This window comes from Somniosus microcephalus, chromosome 1, assembly GCF_052327205.1.
Source record: "Somniosus microcephalus isolate GS21.2 chromosome 1, FLI_Smic_1.0, whole genome shotgun sequence".
NCBI classification, from domain to species: Eukaryota; Metazoa; Chordata; class Chondrichthyes; order Squaliformes; family Somniosidae; genus Somniosus; species Somniosus microcephalus.
This window is the reverse complement of record NC_140987.1, coordinates 13655505-13669646: the sequence shown is the minus strand read 5'-3', so window position 1 is coordinate 13669646 and position 14142 is coordinate 13655505. Positions and strand designations below refer to the sequence as shown.

The 14142-nt window shown below is 45.1% G+C and overlaps 1 protein-coding gene across 1 annotated transcript in view; it reads right to left on the bottom strand.

Annotated features, from left to right (window-relative positions):
* Nucleotides 1–14142, bottom strand: part of paip1 (poly(A) binding protein interacting protein 1) — an 82665-nt gene that overhangs the window by 3657 nt on the left and 64866 nt on the right. Inside the window, exons 8-10 of the mRNA XM_085967588.1 lie at nucleotides 11667–11784; nucleotides 7845–7899; nucleotides 3679–3754 (exon numbers count right to left, since the gene is read on the bottom strand). Of these exons, the coding sequence (XP_085823714.1) occupies nucleotides 3679–3754; nucleotides 7845–7899; nucleotides 11667–11784 (249 nt within the window). The remainder of the gene's footprint in view (nucleotides 1–3678; nucleotides 3755–7844; nucleotides 7900–11666; nucleotides 11785–14142) is intronic.

Genomic DNA, 14142 nt, shown 5'->3' with positions numbered 1-14142 from the left:
TAAGGAGGCCCACCACTACCACCTTAGGGATGGGCAATAAATGCACCCTAGACAGGAAAAGACCAAGGCCCATCTAGTTTACCTAATAGCCTGATTGGACATCCCAATAACAAAAAATGTTTTTTTTTTTTTTTTTTTTTTAAACTCATTGAATGTCTTGCAAATAACTGAAGATAAAGAGCTGCAACAGAAATAATTAATTTAAAAAGAAATGCACGCCCATTAAAAATAATTCTGTAGATTCATCTCAAACCACAGACTGAGTACTGCATCCTGTTGGAAACTTAAAATAGATACAAGTGACTGAATTAATTAACATCTTTAGGCATACTGGGGCCGAGTTAAAGGCATCATGAGTGATGGTTGAACGGGGAGCGGGCAGGGAAGTGGGGTTGAGGCCAAGATTATCAGCCATGATCTCACTGAATGGCAGAGCAGGCTCGAGGGGCCAAATGACCTACTCCTGCTCCTATTTCTTACGTTATGACCTGGTATGATGAAGCATAGGGGCAGTAGAGTTTTGGATGAGCTCAAGTTTACGGAGCACAGTGGGGTGAATGGCCTCCTCCTACGCTGAAATTTCGATGTAAAGGCAAGCTCAGAAAATGCCCAAGCGCGTTTACTTTCAGTATATTGCAACAATAGTTAGAGAATTCCTCGTGACAATGAGAGAATGTGCAAGCTGCATGTCCTGTAGCAATCCGATTCCTCCTTGTGTGATTGAATGGAACTGGAGCAAGCGAGGGAGGGAGGGAAGTAGAGTTGCTGAGGAATGGAATTACAGACACCAAATGTCAGCATCTAGTGCTCAGAGGGCAGGAATAGCACTGCCAGCTGAAAATTAAAGCTTCCTCTACACTATCAATCCTCAGCAGTGCGTATTATCCATTTCCCATATAGTCATCCTTGTGGCCTGAATGGGATTACTGGTTTAGGGTGGGAACTGAAGCCCCTCATCCCTGGTACCATTCTAGTAAATCTCCCCTGCACCCTCTCCAGGCCTCGACATCCTTCCTAAAGCATGGTGCCCAGAATTGGACCCAATACTCCAGCTGTGGCCTCACCAGTGATTCCACCAGAGAGGTAGAAGGGAGCATTTTAGCAGAACAAAAAGAATGAAAAACCCAGGCAGAATGAGAGAGAGGAATAACACAAAGGAACAGAGGCAATTGGGCAGAGATTAGCCAAACTCACTGCAGCCAGCAGAGTGGAGACATTTGTTCCATCAGTGTCAGCGGGATTCAAACCCAGATTGCAAAATTGGATAACATGGACCACAGTCCTAAAACAAACTTTCTCTTTCAATGCCTTTCTCACTTTTTTTGCTTATTTGTTCACTGCCTCAGTTTGTCTATTGTTGAATAGAAGGTTTTTTTTTTGTTTTTTTAAACTTGTTCCACTTTTCCTCTCCCTCTCCTCTCCCAGATCCACCCATGGTTGCTTCCAGGACTCGGCCTAAAACAATCAGCCATGGGGAGAACAGCCCCAAGCTGGCTCGCAACTCACCATTCAGTTCCCACCTGCCCCAGAGAAATACTGGACTTCTGCCCAGAGCTGCCAACCTCTCCTCCTTTCCTCACCGAATGACACCAAAGAGGTGTCACCCAAGGGGGAAGCTCCAAGCACCAACCCATGCTCCACCCATGAGTGGACAACACACTGACTCACCAACAGGCTGCACTGCCTACACACCCTTTAATGTTTCCCACTGTTCCAATGATAACTTGTTCCCCCATTAATTTTCTATTTTTTTTTTAAACTCTCATTCCAAGTTTTTTCCACTATTTTCTGTTCCATTAAACAAGGTACCTGCTCCTTTAGGTTACTACTTCTCTCATTCTGCCTGGGTTTTTAATTATTTCTGTTCTGCTACCTCTCTGGTGGAATCACTGGTTAGGTTCAGAGCTGGAGCATTGTGTCCAATTCTGGGCACCACGCTTTAGGAAGGATGTCAAGGCCTTGGAGAGGGTGCAGAGGAGATTTGAGAGAACGGGACGAGGGACTTCAATTATGTGGAGTTGACTGGAGATTGGGATTGTTCTCCTTAGAGCAGAGAAGGTTAAGAGGAGATTTAAGAGAGGTTTTCAAAAAATCATGAAGGGTTTTGACAGAATAAGTAAGGAGAAACTGTTTCCAGTGGCAGGAGGGTCGGTAACCAGAGGACACAGATTTTAGATAATTAGCAAAAGATCCAGTGGGGAGGTGAGGAGAATTTTTTTTTTTAAAAAGCAGCAAGTTGTTCCTACATTACGACAGTGACTACACTTCAAAAAGTACTTGATTGGCTGTAAAGTGCTTTGGGATGTCCGGTGGTCGTGAAACAGCTGTATAAATGTTAGTCTTTCCTTTTTTCTTTATCTGGAATGCGCTGCCTGAAAGGGCAGTGGAAGCAGATTCAATAGCAGCTTTCAAAAGGAGAAATACTTGAAGGGGAAAATTTTTGCAGGGCTGTGGGGAAAGAACAGAGCAAGTGGGACTAATTGGAGAGCTCTTTCAAAGAGCCGGCACAGGCACGATGGGCCGAATGGCCTCTTTCTGTGCTGTATCATTCTATGATTCCATGGCCATTTCACTTTCTTCTCCCTGCCCCAGGCACTGGTTCACTCCTTCCTCTTTACTCCCCTGGCCTCTAGGTTCCTCAATGCTTCCGAGCTCCATTCCTGCAGACAGGGACAATGAGACTGACGCTATGGGAACTGCAGCTTATCCATTCTCAGTGTCACAGACACAGTTCTGTAATAGATGTAACTAAGATTGTAATGAAAATTAAATATCTGCTGCACGTACTAACCTCACTATTAAATAAAAACTTCGGCACAGGTGGTGGCCATTCAGCCCATCGTGCCGGTGCTAGTTCTATATCAGAGCGGTCTACTCTAATCCTATTTTGCATGCCCCTTCCCATCTAAAAAAAAAATGTCTTCAAGTATTCATCCAATTCCCTATTTCTACAAATAACAAAGACTTGAACCCTGATGCTCTGACATTATCCTGTCGCCAGAAACTACCCGAGGATTCACAATATGAATCGGAGCACCATGACTTTGTTTTTAATAATGAATGCAAGGTCACGATCACGAGCGAAGTTTCGGATGAAAAGGCCTTTCAGCCCATTTGGTCTCATTTCTCCAGAAGACCGACCCTCCTATTACAGCACCCAGCCTTTCCTCAAGAATCCAGCCTTAGCCACTGTTCCTGGGAACCTGTTCCAGCTGCTGATCATCCTTTCTACAATGAAATACTTTGGCGTCTCTCAACTTACAACCCTGAGTACTCTGTCCTCAACAGTGAAATGCCCTTAAAAGCGAGTTAGGCAAACCACCCGATCTATTAATTTCAGAAAGCTAAGAGTAACTCCACCTATTTTACAAGCTTAACGCCCACCAAAAATAAGGGTTTGGAGCTCAAGCGATCGTAATTTACTCCAAATTATGAACCGAACTCCCAGCAGGAACAGGAACATCGGAACAGGAAATTTGGTAGAGGTGTTCAAAATCATTCAGCCCCTCAAGCCCGCTCTGCCCTTCAATTAGATCATGGCTGATCTTAGAAACCTCAACTTCATTTTCCTGCCTTTGCTCCATATTTCTGGATACCCTTACCTTAGAAAAATCTCAGTCTTGAAAGCTCAGAGAACAGCAAAGAGAATAGATGGAGAAAAAAAAAAATCAAACTTACGCATCTCCATCTTCATCAGAATAACCTTGAAACAGCTCCTCTCGATCGATCATCTCCTGGTACTTTTCCAGGTAATCTAAAACCCAAGCAGAGAGCATAACTGCGAAAGTGTTTCAAGGGGGGGGCGTGTCACGCACATTCCTGCAGGAAACTTAAAACTGCACGGTGGCATAGTGGTTAGCACTGTTGCCTCACAGCGCCAGGGACCCGGGTTCGAATCCGGCCTCGGGTGACTGTCTGTGTCGAGTTTGCACATTCTCCCCGTGTTTGCATGGGTTTCCTCCGGGTGCTCCGGTTTCCTCCCACAGTCCAAAGATGTGCGGGTTAGGTTGATTGGCTATGATAAATTGACCCTTAGTGTTAGGGGGATTAAAATGTGTGGGGTTACGGAGATAGGGTGGGATATGTGTTGGTGTAGGGGTTACGGGGATCGGGTGGGATATGTGTCGGTGCAGGCTCGATGGGCCGAAATGGCCTCTATCTGCACTGTGGGGTTTCTGTGAACACTCTGCCTTGTGTTCAATAGTTTTGCAATAATCAGTGAGGATATTTTAACAGGCGAAAAGTGTAAAAGTAGGCTTACCGAAGGTACAGTACCAATAGCATTTTGAGACATGACGTACGGGGAGTGTAGTGTGCTTAGGCGGAACAAGTGACTTTGGACCTCTGGCTCTCAAACCTTGCCATCACTGGGGGTTTTCCTCGCCTCATGTCTGGGTCTGTTGTAGACTCACTGATGGAGACTGATTGCTGTGATTAGTTAACAACTCCATTATTACATCAGGCAGAAGGCAAGCTAGATGGATTTTTCCGTCTAGCAATTCCTATATTTTGCACACGTGTGCAACAGCAGCAATAGCGTGTACATTTAATAAACATGTTAGCTAGCACCGACTCTTTCAAACTCACCATACAAAAACTCACATCTTTTTAGCATCGCTAAATTAATTGGTCGAATATGATGCTTAAACTACCAATGGTTTACAAAACATGTATACAAAATTATTTAGAGTTATACTACGACAGGATCAAGAACTCTGGCCAGTTTCCCTCCTCTCAAGCTTGAAGATAGTGTAATGTATTTCTCCACACCCAACAACCGTTAAAGCACCCTGAAGTTGGGAAAGCTAAAGAGTGGTTTAATCAAAAATCTAGAATTAAGTGATCAAACTTCGCAGGGAGCAGGTTACATATATGCCTGTGTGTGGCCTTTCAGTTAGAGATAATGCAGGCAAACAGGAAACATGAAAGGCACAGGTGAGTGAAGGGTTTGGGTGAGATACCAAAGAGATGATGATGAAGCTTCTAACACTGTAAATAATTGGAATGATAATTCTGTTAGTGTCTGTGAGGTGCTTATAGCAGTACATTTACACTAAGTCATCACAATATTTTTGGCTCCTTTCAGGAGTGTCACAAAATAATGTTTAACTTGCAACTCTTAGCACATTTAATGACCGTCATCATCCATCACCATCACACGCACGTCCGTGGGGCCTTTCAATTTACAGAGAACAGTTAAATAGGGCAAGTAAAGAGCTACTGATTTGGGAGCATTTCTATCTTCCTCCCCTGGCCTTCCTCTCCAGAAGGCAATGACTCATGTTGGTGTACACTTGCACAGGCGTTGTCAGTTCTCTTGTATCTCACCCAGGTGTACCGGGCATCACAGCTGAGCCTCATCGCACCCAATGTCCACACAAACGCATTAGCGCCACAGACCACCAGGCAGTGATCGGGATCGGGAAACCAGGACAATTCCTGCCTCTCCTTCCTGGCTCAATTGTCATGTCCCACTGTCAACTGGGCTGGGATTGGCCAGCAGGGCAAGACCAAGCATCAAACCGGGTCCATTCCTGACCCATGCAATTATCATTCAACTTATATTTGTATAAGTGGCTCTGCCAGAAATTCAAGCACTTTTACTAAATTGAAAAACACAGCCTGCGCTGTGTTTTCATTTGACTTCGTATATTAAAATCTGTCCAGCTTCCTGAAAAGGCTTTGAGTTTTAAGTGTGTAGATTTTATTTATAACATACCTTCAGTATTTTAATTACTTTTTTTAAATGACTTCTAAATTTCAAAATGCTGAATACCAAGTGCCATCTGGTTGTTGGTCCCTTTCTCATTTGTAAACTTCAAACTCAATCTATTATAATAGATATTGTAAATATACGTTTTTGGATTTCTTTTTTAAATGATTGTAACCGGGGCGGGGGGGGCACGCCTTTTATTTTCCTGAAACAGGCTTTCAGGCCTTTGCAAATGGAAAGAGCAGAATGGAAGGGGTGGGCCACGGGTCAGAATTTCTCCATCAGAACTCCTAGAAACAGGAATTAAAAACAGAAAATGCTCAGCAGGTCAGGCAGCATCTGTGGAGAGAGAAACAGAGTTAACGTTTCAGGTCGATGCCCCTTCGTCCTGAAACGTTAACTCTGTTTCTCTCTCCGCAGACGCTGCCTGACCGGTTGAGTATTTCCAGCATTTTCTGTTTTTATTTCAGATTTCCAGCATCCGCAGTATTTTGTTTTTTGTCCTAGAAACAGGAGCTGGCCATTCAACCCATCAGGTCTGCTCCATTTGTCAACCGCAGAACCTTTATATATAGATAGGGTAGAGAGAGAAAAACTTCTTCCGCTGTGAGTGGGGGGTGGGGGAAAGAGTGTCCAGAACAAGGGAACATAATCTCAAAATCAGAGTCGGGCCATTCAGCAGAGAAGTTAGGAAACACTTCTTCACACAAAGGGTGGTAGAAATGTGGAACTCTCGCCCACAAAAAGCAGTAAGCTGCTAGCTCAATTAATAATTTTAAATCTCAGAGCAATAGATTTTTGCTAGACAAGTGCATAAAAGGATATGGAGCCAAGGCAGGTGGATGGAGTTAAGATACAGAACAGCCATGATCTCATTGAATGGCGGAACAGGCTCGAGGGGCTAAATGGCCTACTCCTGTTCCTACAAAAATCCTAATTCCCTTTTCCCCAAATCTCTTAAAACTCTTACTTCCACAAAATTATCCAGTTCGCTTTTAAACAGCTCAATTGACTTGACATTGCATATCTTCACAATCCTTTGTGTAAAGAGGTTTTTCTAGATTTGCTTTTAACCAGTGCTATAGGCCCAGAACTTCGGGTCTCCACGGGTGAGTATGCACGGGGTACTCGCCCGTAGGCCCAATGGAAGTAACGGTTTCCTGCATGCACTGCGCATGCGCGGGAAACCGGCACTTCGTTCCCCCGAAAGAAGGGGTTCAGAGTTCGAACGCGTGCGCGGGAGAGGCAGCGCGTGCGCATCGAACTTAGGTTTTTTTTGCCGATTTTCCCGGGAGGGTAAGTCTCCAGGTCTCAAGACCTGCTTTTTACAAGGTAAGTGGTGAATTAATTAAAATTAAAACATTTTTTCCCCACAGGTTTATTATTTTTAAATACTTTAAAAGACAAGTTTATTTTTAGCCCCGTTAGAAAATAAAATTATTTTTTTCAAAGATTTAAATTATTGTTTAAAAGTTATGTCATGTAATTTATAGTTTATTTAAAAAATGTGATTTAAAAAAAAAATTATTTGAAGGTTTAGTGATGTTTTGGGGCCCGTAGTATTTATAAGTTTTGACAGCTCTTCCTGTCAAACTTATGAATGGGCATTTCCCTGCTCTGATTGACTCCCCATGGCCCACGTGATCCCAGGGGACACATCGAACTAACTGCGCCCCTGGGATACGCAAGCACTGCGCGCCGGCAGTTGGAGCAGGCCCAGGATCGCAATTCCACGCGGGCCCACAGCTCAACGGCCGGCGCGCAAGGTAGGTGCAGGTCGGGGGCTTGCACCCACGGGAAGCCTCCGACCCGAATTTCTGGGCCATTATCTCCCCTTGTTCCAGATTCCCCTACTAGAGGGAAGAGCCAATCTTATTCTATCCACCAATTCCTTTCATTGCTTTGAACTCCTGTCACAACCTCTCTGTGCAAATCAAAGAACCTTCAAAGAGTTCTGTAGGATACAGTACAATTCACCAACAGCTGTCTGGTGCCCTGCAGGATTGTCTGGTCAGGCCAGGGAGTGAGGGAAACCCTTGCTCAAGCCCTATTCCATTTGCGTCATTTGAAGACGAGGGAATGCATCAGTAAGTGAAAAATAACAGACTCACTTTGGCACTAAAGGACTAACCTGGGTCTGCTGGAGTGAGAGGGATACCCTCTGCTGAATAAAATACAGGCTCATTCTGAAAATTAAAACATAGTAAATGTTACACATTGCTCCGGTAGTACACACAATTCACACTAATTCAACATTAGCTCCTTTAGCAGGTTAACCAAGTGGGACCATTTTTACCAGATATTTTTGTTCTGGCTCTTAAGGTTAACCTGCAGATTGGGACCAAAGATTGTGCTGGGTTATCAATACATGACACAGTACTCGTGTATTCTAGCAACCCCTCAATCAGCAAATTGATAGCTATGTCTGCACTTCTGCGAACAATGCAGAAATCTAGGTGGCTACACTGTCTGAGAAGACTTTTATATTAGAGGGGTGCAGCCAACAGGAGAGAGTGAGACACTGAATAGTAACTGTACCCCTCCCAACCCCACTGTCCTTGGAGCATTAAGGGGCGAGGAAGTGGACCGCTGATACTGTCCCGAGGTCATGCCACCAACAGCCAGTGAGAGGAGACTTGTATCCATTCCATCAGTGAAAAGGTGATTTTTTTACCCATTTAACTACCCTGCCTTGCTATCACACTTGGTTTACAAAGGTGGTCCTGCAATTCTTTAATTTTTGTAGTTTGCAGGGTATGAAATCCTCAAAGACTTGCAGTTCTCCAGCGCCTTTCACGACCACGGGACGTCCCAAAGCGCTTTACAGCCAATGAAGTATTTTTTGGAGTGTAGTCAGTGTTGTAATGTAGGAAACGTGGGAGCCAATTTGCGCACAGCAAGCTCCCGCAAACAGCAATGTGATAATGACCAGATAATCTGTTTCAGTGACGTTGATTGAGGAATAAATATTGGCCCAGGACATCGGGGAGAACATAATAAATCGGAGCAGGAGTCGGCCATTCAGCCCCTCGAGCCTGCCCCGCCATTCGATAAGATCATGCCTGATCTGATCTTGGCCTCAACTCCACTTCCCTGCCCGCTCCCCATAACCCTCGACCCCTTTACCATTCAAAAATCTGTCTATCTCCTCCTTAAATATATTCAATCCCCCAGCCTCCACAGCTCTCTGGGGTAGAGAATTCCAAAGATTCACGACCCTCTGAGAGAAGAAATTCCTCCTCATCTCCATTTTAAATGGGTGCCCCCTTATTCTGAAGCTATTCCCCCGAGTTCTAGATTTCCCCACGAGGGGAAACATTCTCTCTGCATCTACCCTGTCAAGCCCCCTCAGAATCTTACACGTTTCAATAAGATCACCTCTCGTTCTTCTAAACTCCAATGAGTATCGGCCCAACCTGCTCAACCTTTCCTCATATGTCAACCCCTTCATTCCAGGAATCAACTTCGTGAACCTTCTCGGGACTGCCTCCAATAAGGAGATCAAAACTGTACGCAGTACTCCAGGTGTGGTCTCACCAACGCCCTGTACAGTTGTAGTAAAACTTCCTACTTTTATACTTCATCCTCCTTGCAATAAAGGCCAACATTTCATTTGCCTTCCTAATTACTTGCTGTACCTGCATGCTAACGTTTTGTGTTTCGCGTGTTTGTGGTTCCTCTGGGGAGTACAGCCAGAGGAACCACAAACACGTGAAACACAAAAAGTTTTGAAGAAGGGTCAAACCCGAAACGTCAACTCAAATTTCTCTCCACGGATGTTGCCTGACTTGCTGAGTTTTTCCAGCATTTTCTGTTGTTATTTCGGATTTCCAACATCTGCAGTATTTTGCTATCGTATCACCCAAGATAGTTTGCTGGACAACTTGTCATCAGTTCTTGGTGCGCCCCCTGTTGATGCTCTATTGCACTGCGTCATTGCATCCCCAATATCCTTGCGTTTCTGCGCAACTAAGTTAACGTCCAAAGAACACCCCCAAAGTTTGCTAATTCTTTGAGCAGACACACCAAGCCCAGTGAAGACATAACTTTCGTGATCCAAGGAGCATTTCCAAAAAATAATGAAATATCTGAGCAAAATGTAGCTGAACAAAAGTAGTGTAAATGGGAAGCCAAGTGCAAGAGCATTTTTAATATGACCAAGTTCACGGATACTTGAGCACAAAAATCTAGGCCGACACTCCCAGTGCAGTACTGAGGGAATGCTGCACTGTCGGAGGTGCTGTCTTTTGGATGAGATGTGGTGGATGTAAAAGATCCCGTGGCACTATTTCGAAGAGCAGGGGAGTTATCCCGGTGTCCTGGTTAATATTTATCCCTCACTCAACATCACAAAAAAAACAGATTAATCACGATTACATTGCTGGTTGTGGGAGCTTGCTGTTTGCAAATTGGCTGCTGCGTTTCCTACATTACAACAGTGACTACACTTCAAAAGTACTTCATTGCCTGTGCAAGTCTAAAATCTAAGCACTGTAACAGTGAACGTGAGCTCGGGTGGAGTATTTGGGGAGTTGAGAAGCTATTCAGCCCATCAAGCCAAATTACTGTCACAGACCATTTACAATGTGCCCCATCTCAGACTTAACCTACTCACTCGGTCTCCTGAAGTCAGCATCGAACCTAGGCAATCCTCCACGGAGACTCTCCCAACCTCCAAAGGCAACCGACCACGCCCCAGTATCCCAGTCTGACTCCAGTTTGGCCAACTGCATTCCACTGGCGGCCTATCCGTGGTCTCAGCAGCACAGGAATCATTGTGTTCCATGGACCATCTGCCCTTAGCCTAACAGCTTTCAATCCCACAAACAGGAGGCAATAGTTGTGGATGTATTAATGTACTGTGTCAGCCGTGGCTCGGAGTCTGAAGGTTTGTGGGTTCAAGTCCCACTCCAGCGACAGCACTGAGTGTGCGCTGCACCATCAGAGGAGACATCTTTCAGATGAGATGCTAAACCGAGGTCCCATCCGCCCTCTCAAGTGGATGTAAAAATTCCATGGCACTATTTCAAAGAAGAGCAGGGGAGTTGTCCCTGGTGTCCTGGCCAATATTTATCCCTCAATCAACATCACTAACATAGATTATCTGGTCATTATCATATTGCTGTTTGTGGGAGCTTGCGGTGCACAAATTGGCTGCGGCATTTCCTGCATTACAACAGTGACTACACCTCAAAGTGCTGCAGTTGTACAGGGCCTTGGTGAGACCACACCTTGAGTATTGTGTGTGGTTTTGGTCACCTTATCTGAGGAAGGATGTTCTTGCCATGGAGGGAGTGCAGCGAAGATTCACCAGGCTGATACCTGGGATGGCAGGAATGACGTATGAGGAGAGATTGGGTCGATTGGGCTTATATTCGCTAGAGTTTAGAAGAATGAGACGGGATCTCACTGAAACTTATAAAATTCTAACAGGACCAGACAGACTAGATGCAGGAAGGATGTTCCTGATGGCCGGGGAGTCCAGAACCAGGGGTCACAGTCTAAGGATAAGGGGTAAGCCATTTAGGACTGAGATGATGAGGAATTTCTTCACCCACCTGTGGAGTTCTCTACCACTCAAGGCAGTTGAGGCCAATTCATTAAATATAGTCAAGAAAGGAGTTAGATATATTTCTTAAGGTTAAAGGGATCAAGGAAAATGGGGAGAAAGCAGGGACAGGGTACTGAATTTGGATGATCAGCCATGATCTCATTAAATGGCCCAACAGGCTCGAGGGGCCGAATGGCCTACTCCTGCTCCTATCTTCTAAGTTTCTAAGTACTTCATTGGCTGTGAAGCGTTTTGGGAAGTCCAAAGGCTCTATAGAAATGCAAGTCTTTCTTTCTCACTTTGGACTCCCGGAATAACAGGTGGCTTGTCTGAGGAGCTGAGACACGCTCCCGAGGCCTGCACTACAGACAACAGGCAGCACACACACACACATATCCTTACCATATAATAGTTGGGATCATTTTCAGGCGTAGCTTCGTTATACGTTGCCGCTGTGTGAACGCGACCCCAGTTACTGGACCGTAGCTCGACCAGCTTCAGCAACATCTGCTTTACATCCCTGAGAATAGGTCAGATCAGAAAGCAATCAGTGGCCAAGACTCGTGTAATGGTTTTCACTGGTTCCTGGAGACAGAAGGCCTCTTACATCTGCTAAGAAGTGACTGCATTTGATTCCACTTCTACTTAAATATAAAATATTATACCTGTACACACATGCACGTTTGTAAAACAGGAGATGAATCACTGAGACATTGTGAAATTAATGAATTTCATTTTCTCTGAATTTACTTGGCGGGGGGCCAATCTGCGATCGGGTTCAGAAGAGTTCACATGGTTCTCCCACTTCTCTGCCTGCCTGCGCTGACTTACTAGTGTACTGTGTACAATTCTGGTCACCAAATTACAGGAAAGATGTGATTGCACTAGAGAGGGTACAGAGGAGATTAACGAGGATGTTGTCAGGACTGGAGAATTTTAGCTATGAGGAAAGATTGGATAGGCTGGGGTTGTTTTCTTCGAAACAGAGGAGGCTGAGGGGAAATCTAATTGAAATGTATAAATTTGATGGGCCTAGACAGAGTGGATAGGAAGGACCTATTTCCCCTAGCAGAGGGGTCAAGAACCAGGGGGCATAGATTTAAAGTAATTGGTCGAAGGATTAGAGGGGAGTTGAGGAGAACTTTTTTCACCCAGAGGGTGGTGGGGGTCTGGAACTCACTGCCTGAAAGGGTGGTAGAGGCAGAAACCCTCATCGCATTTAAAAAGTACTTGGATGTGCACTTGAAGTGTCGTAACCTACAGGGCTACGGACCAAGAGCTGGAAAGTGGGATTAGGCTGGAGAGCTCTTTTCGGCCGACACAGACAGGATGAGCCGAATGGCCTCCTTCTGTGCTGTAAATTTCTATGACTCTATGACTTACTGGTGTGTTCTTTTGCTTGCTGTGTGGGGGAACAGATTGTAGACCAGGAAGGGTCCCAGGTTCAATTCCCCGCCTGTTCTGAGCTAGCTGGTCTCAGGCAGACTAATGATGCAACGTTACAATTGGCCCCTGGGACCGGGGGGGAAAATGCACAGGGGTTCTCCGTCCAGGGCACTATCCACTGCTGTAAACGTGAGCACGTGGGGACACAGGACAGGAACCGGATCGATGATCGTCACCCACCGCCGGTAGCTCAGTGTGATGGTTCACACGTGAAGGATGGCCACTTGGGTGAGGGACAGGAAGGCTGCCGGCATCAGTGGATGCTTGCCCCAACAGAAGCCAGTGCTTTCGGAAGAGGGGGAAAAAAGAGCGGGAGTAGGGGAAGATAAGAAATAAAAAACCTCATCAAGTGGGATCAGTCTTCCTGATTTTGGGGGGGGGGGGGGGGGGTGCTACCTTCTGCTAAACAGTGAAACGGGTCATTTCTGCACTCAGGTGGGTTTAAACTTGGGTCGGGGGCCAGAACTATAAGATAGTCACTAATAAATCCAATAAGGAATTTAGGAGAAAGTTCTTTTAGAGAGTGGTTAGAATGTGGAACTCGCTACGACATGGAGTGGTTGAGGCATAGATGCATTTAAGGGGAAGCTACAGATGGTAGTGAAAGCTGCACAACACACTATAGGAATTAAACTACCTGCTGTGCAGGATATCTACCCCGAGAGGTGCCGGGGGAAGGCCGTGAGAATTATCAAAGACGCGAGCCACCCCAGCCACAACCTTTTCGCCCTGCTCCCGTCCGGTAAGAGATACCGAAGCATATGGTCTCGTACCAACAGGTTTCAAAACAGCTTCTACCCCCAGGCCATAAGACTCATGAACGATTAATTTATTATTTATTACTGTTGTTTTATTTATTATTACTGTCTTTCTATTAGTATTTCTATTAGTATTTTTATCATTGTTATGCCATATTTATTCCAATGTTGGGAGGACTCGTAAAAATCAACATTTCATTGTGCAGTACACACGTCTGCTGCATATATGACAAATAAAATTGAATTGAATTGGATTGAATTGAAAAGCTAGATAAATATATAAATAGAAGGATATCTACAAAATCATGAGGGGTCTGGACAGAGTAGGTAGAGAGAAACGGTTCCCATTGGCGGAAGGGTCGAGAACCACAGGACACAGACTCAAGGTGATTGGCAAAAGAACCAAAAGCGACATGAGGAAAAACTTTCTTTTTTTTTTTAAAACACAGCCTGACAGGGTGGTGGAGGTAGATTCAGTCGTGGCTTTCAAAAGGGAATTAGATAAGTATCTGAAGGAAAAAGATTCGCAGGGCTACAGGGAAAGGGTGGGGGAGGGGGGGGGACTAGCTGAAGTGCTCTTGCAGAGACACGGCACGGGTTCGACGGGCTGAATGGCCTCCTTCCGTGCTGTAACCATTCTATGATTCTAGGATAGCGTGAGATGAAGTAAGGTG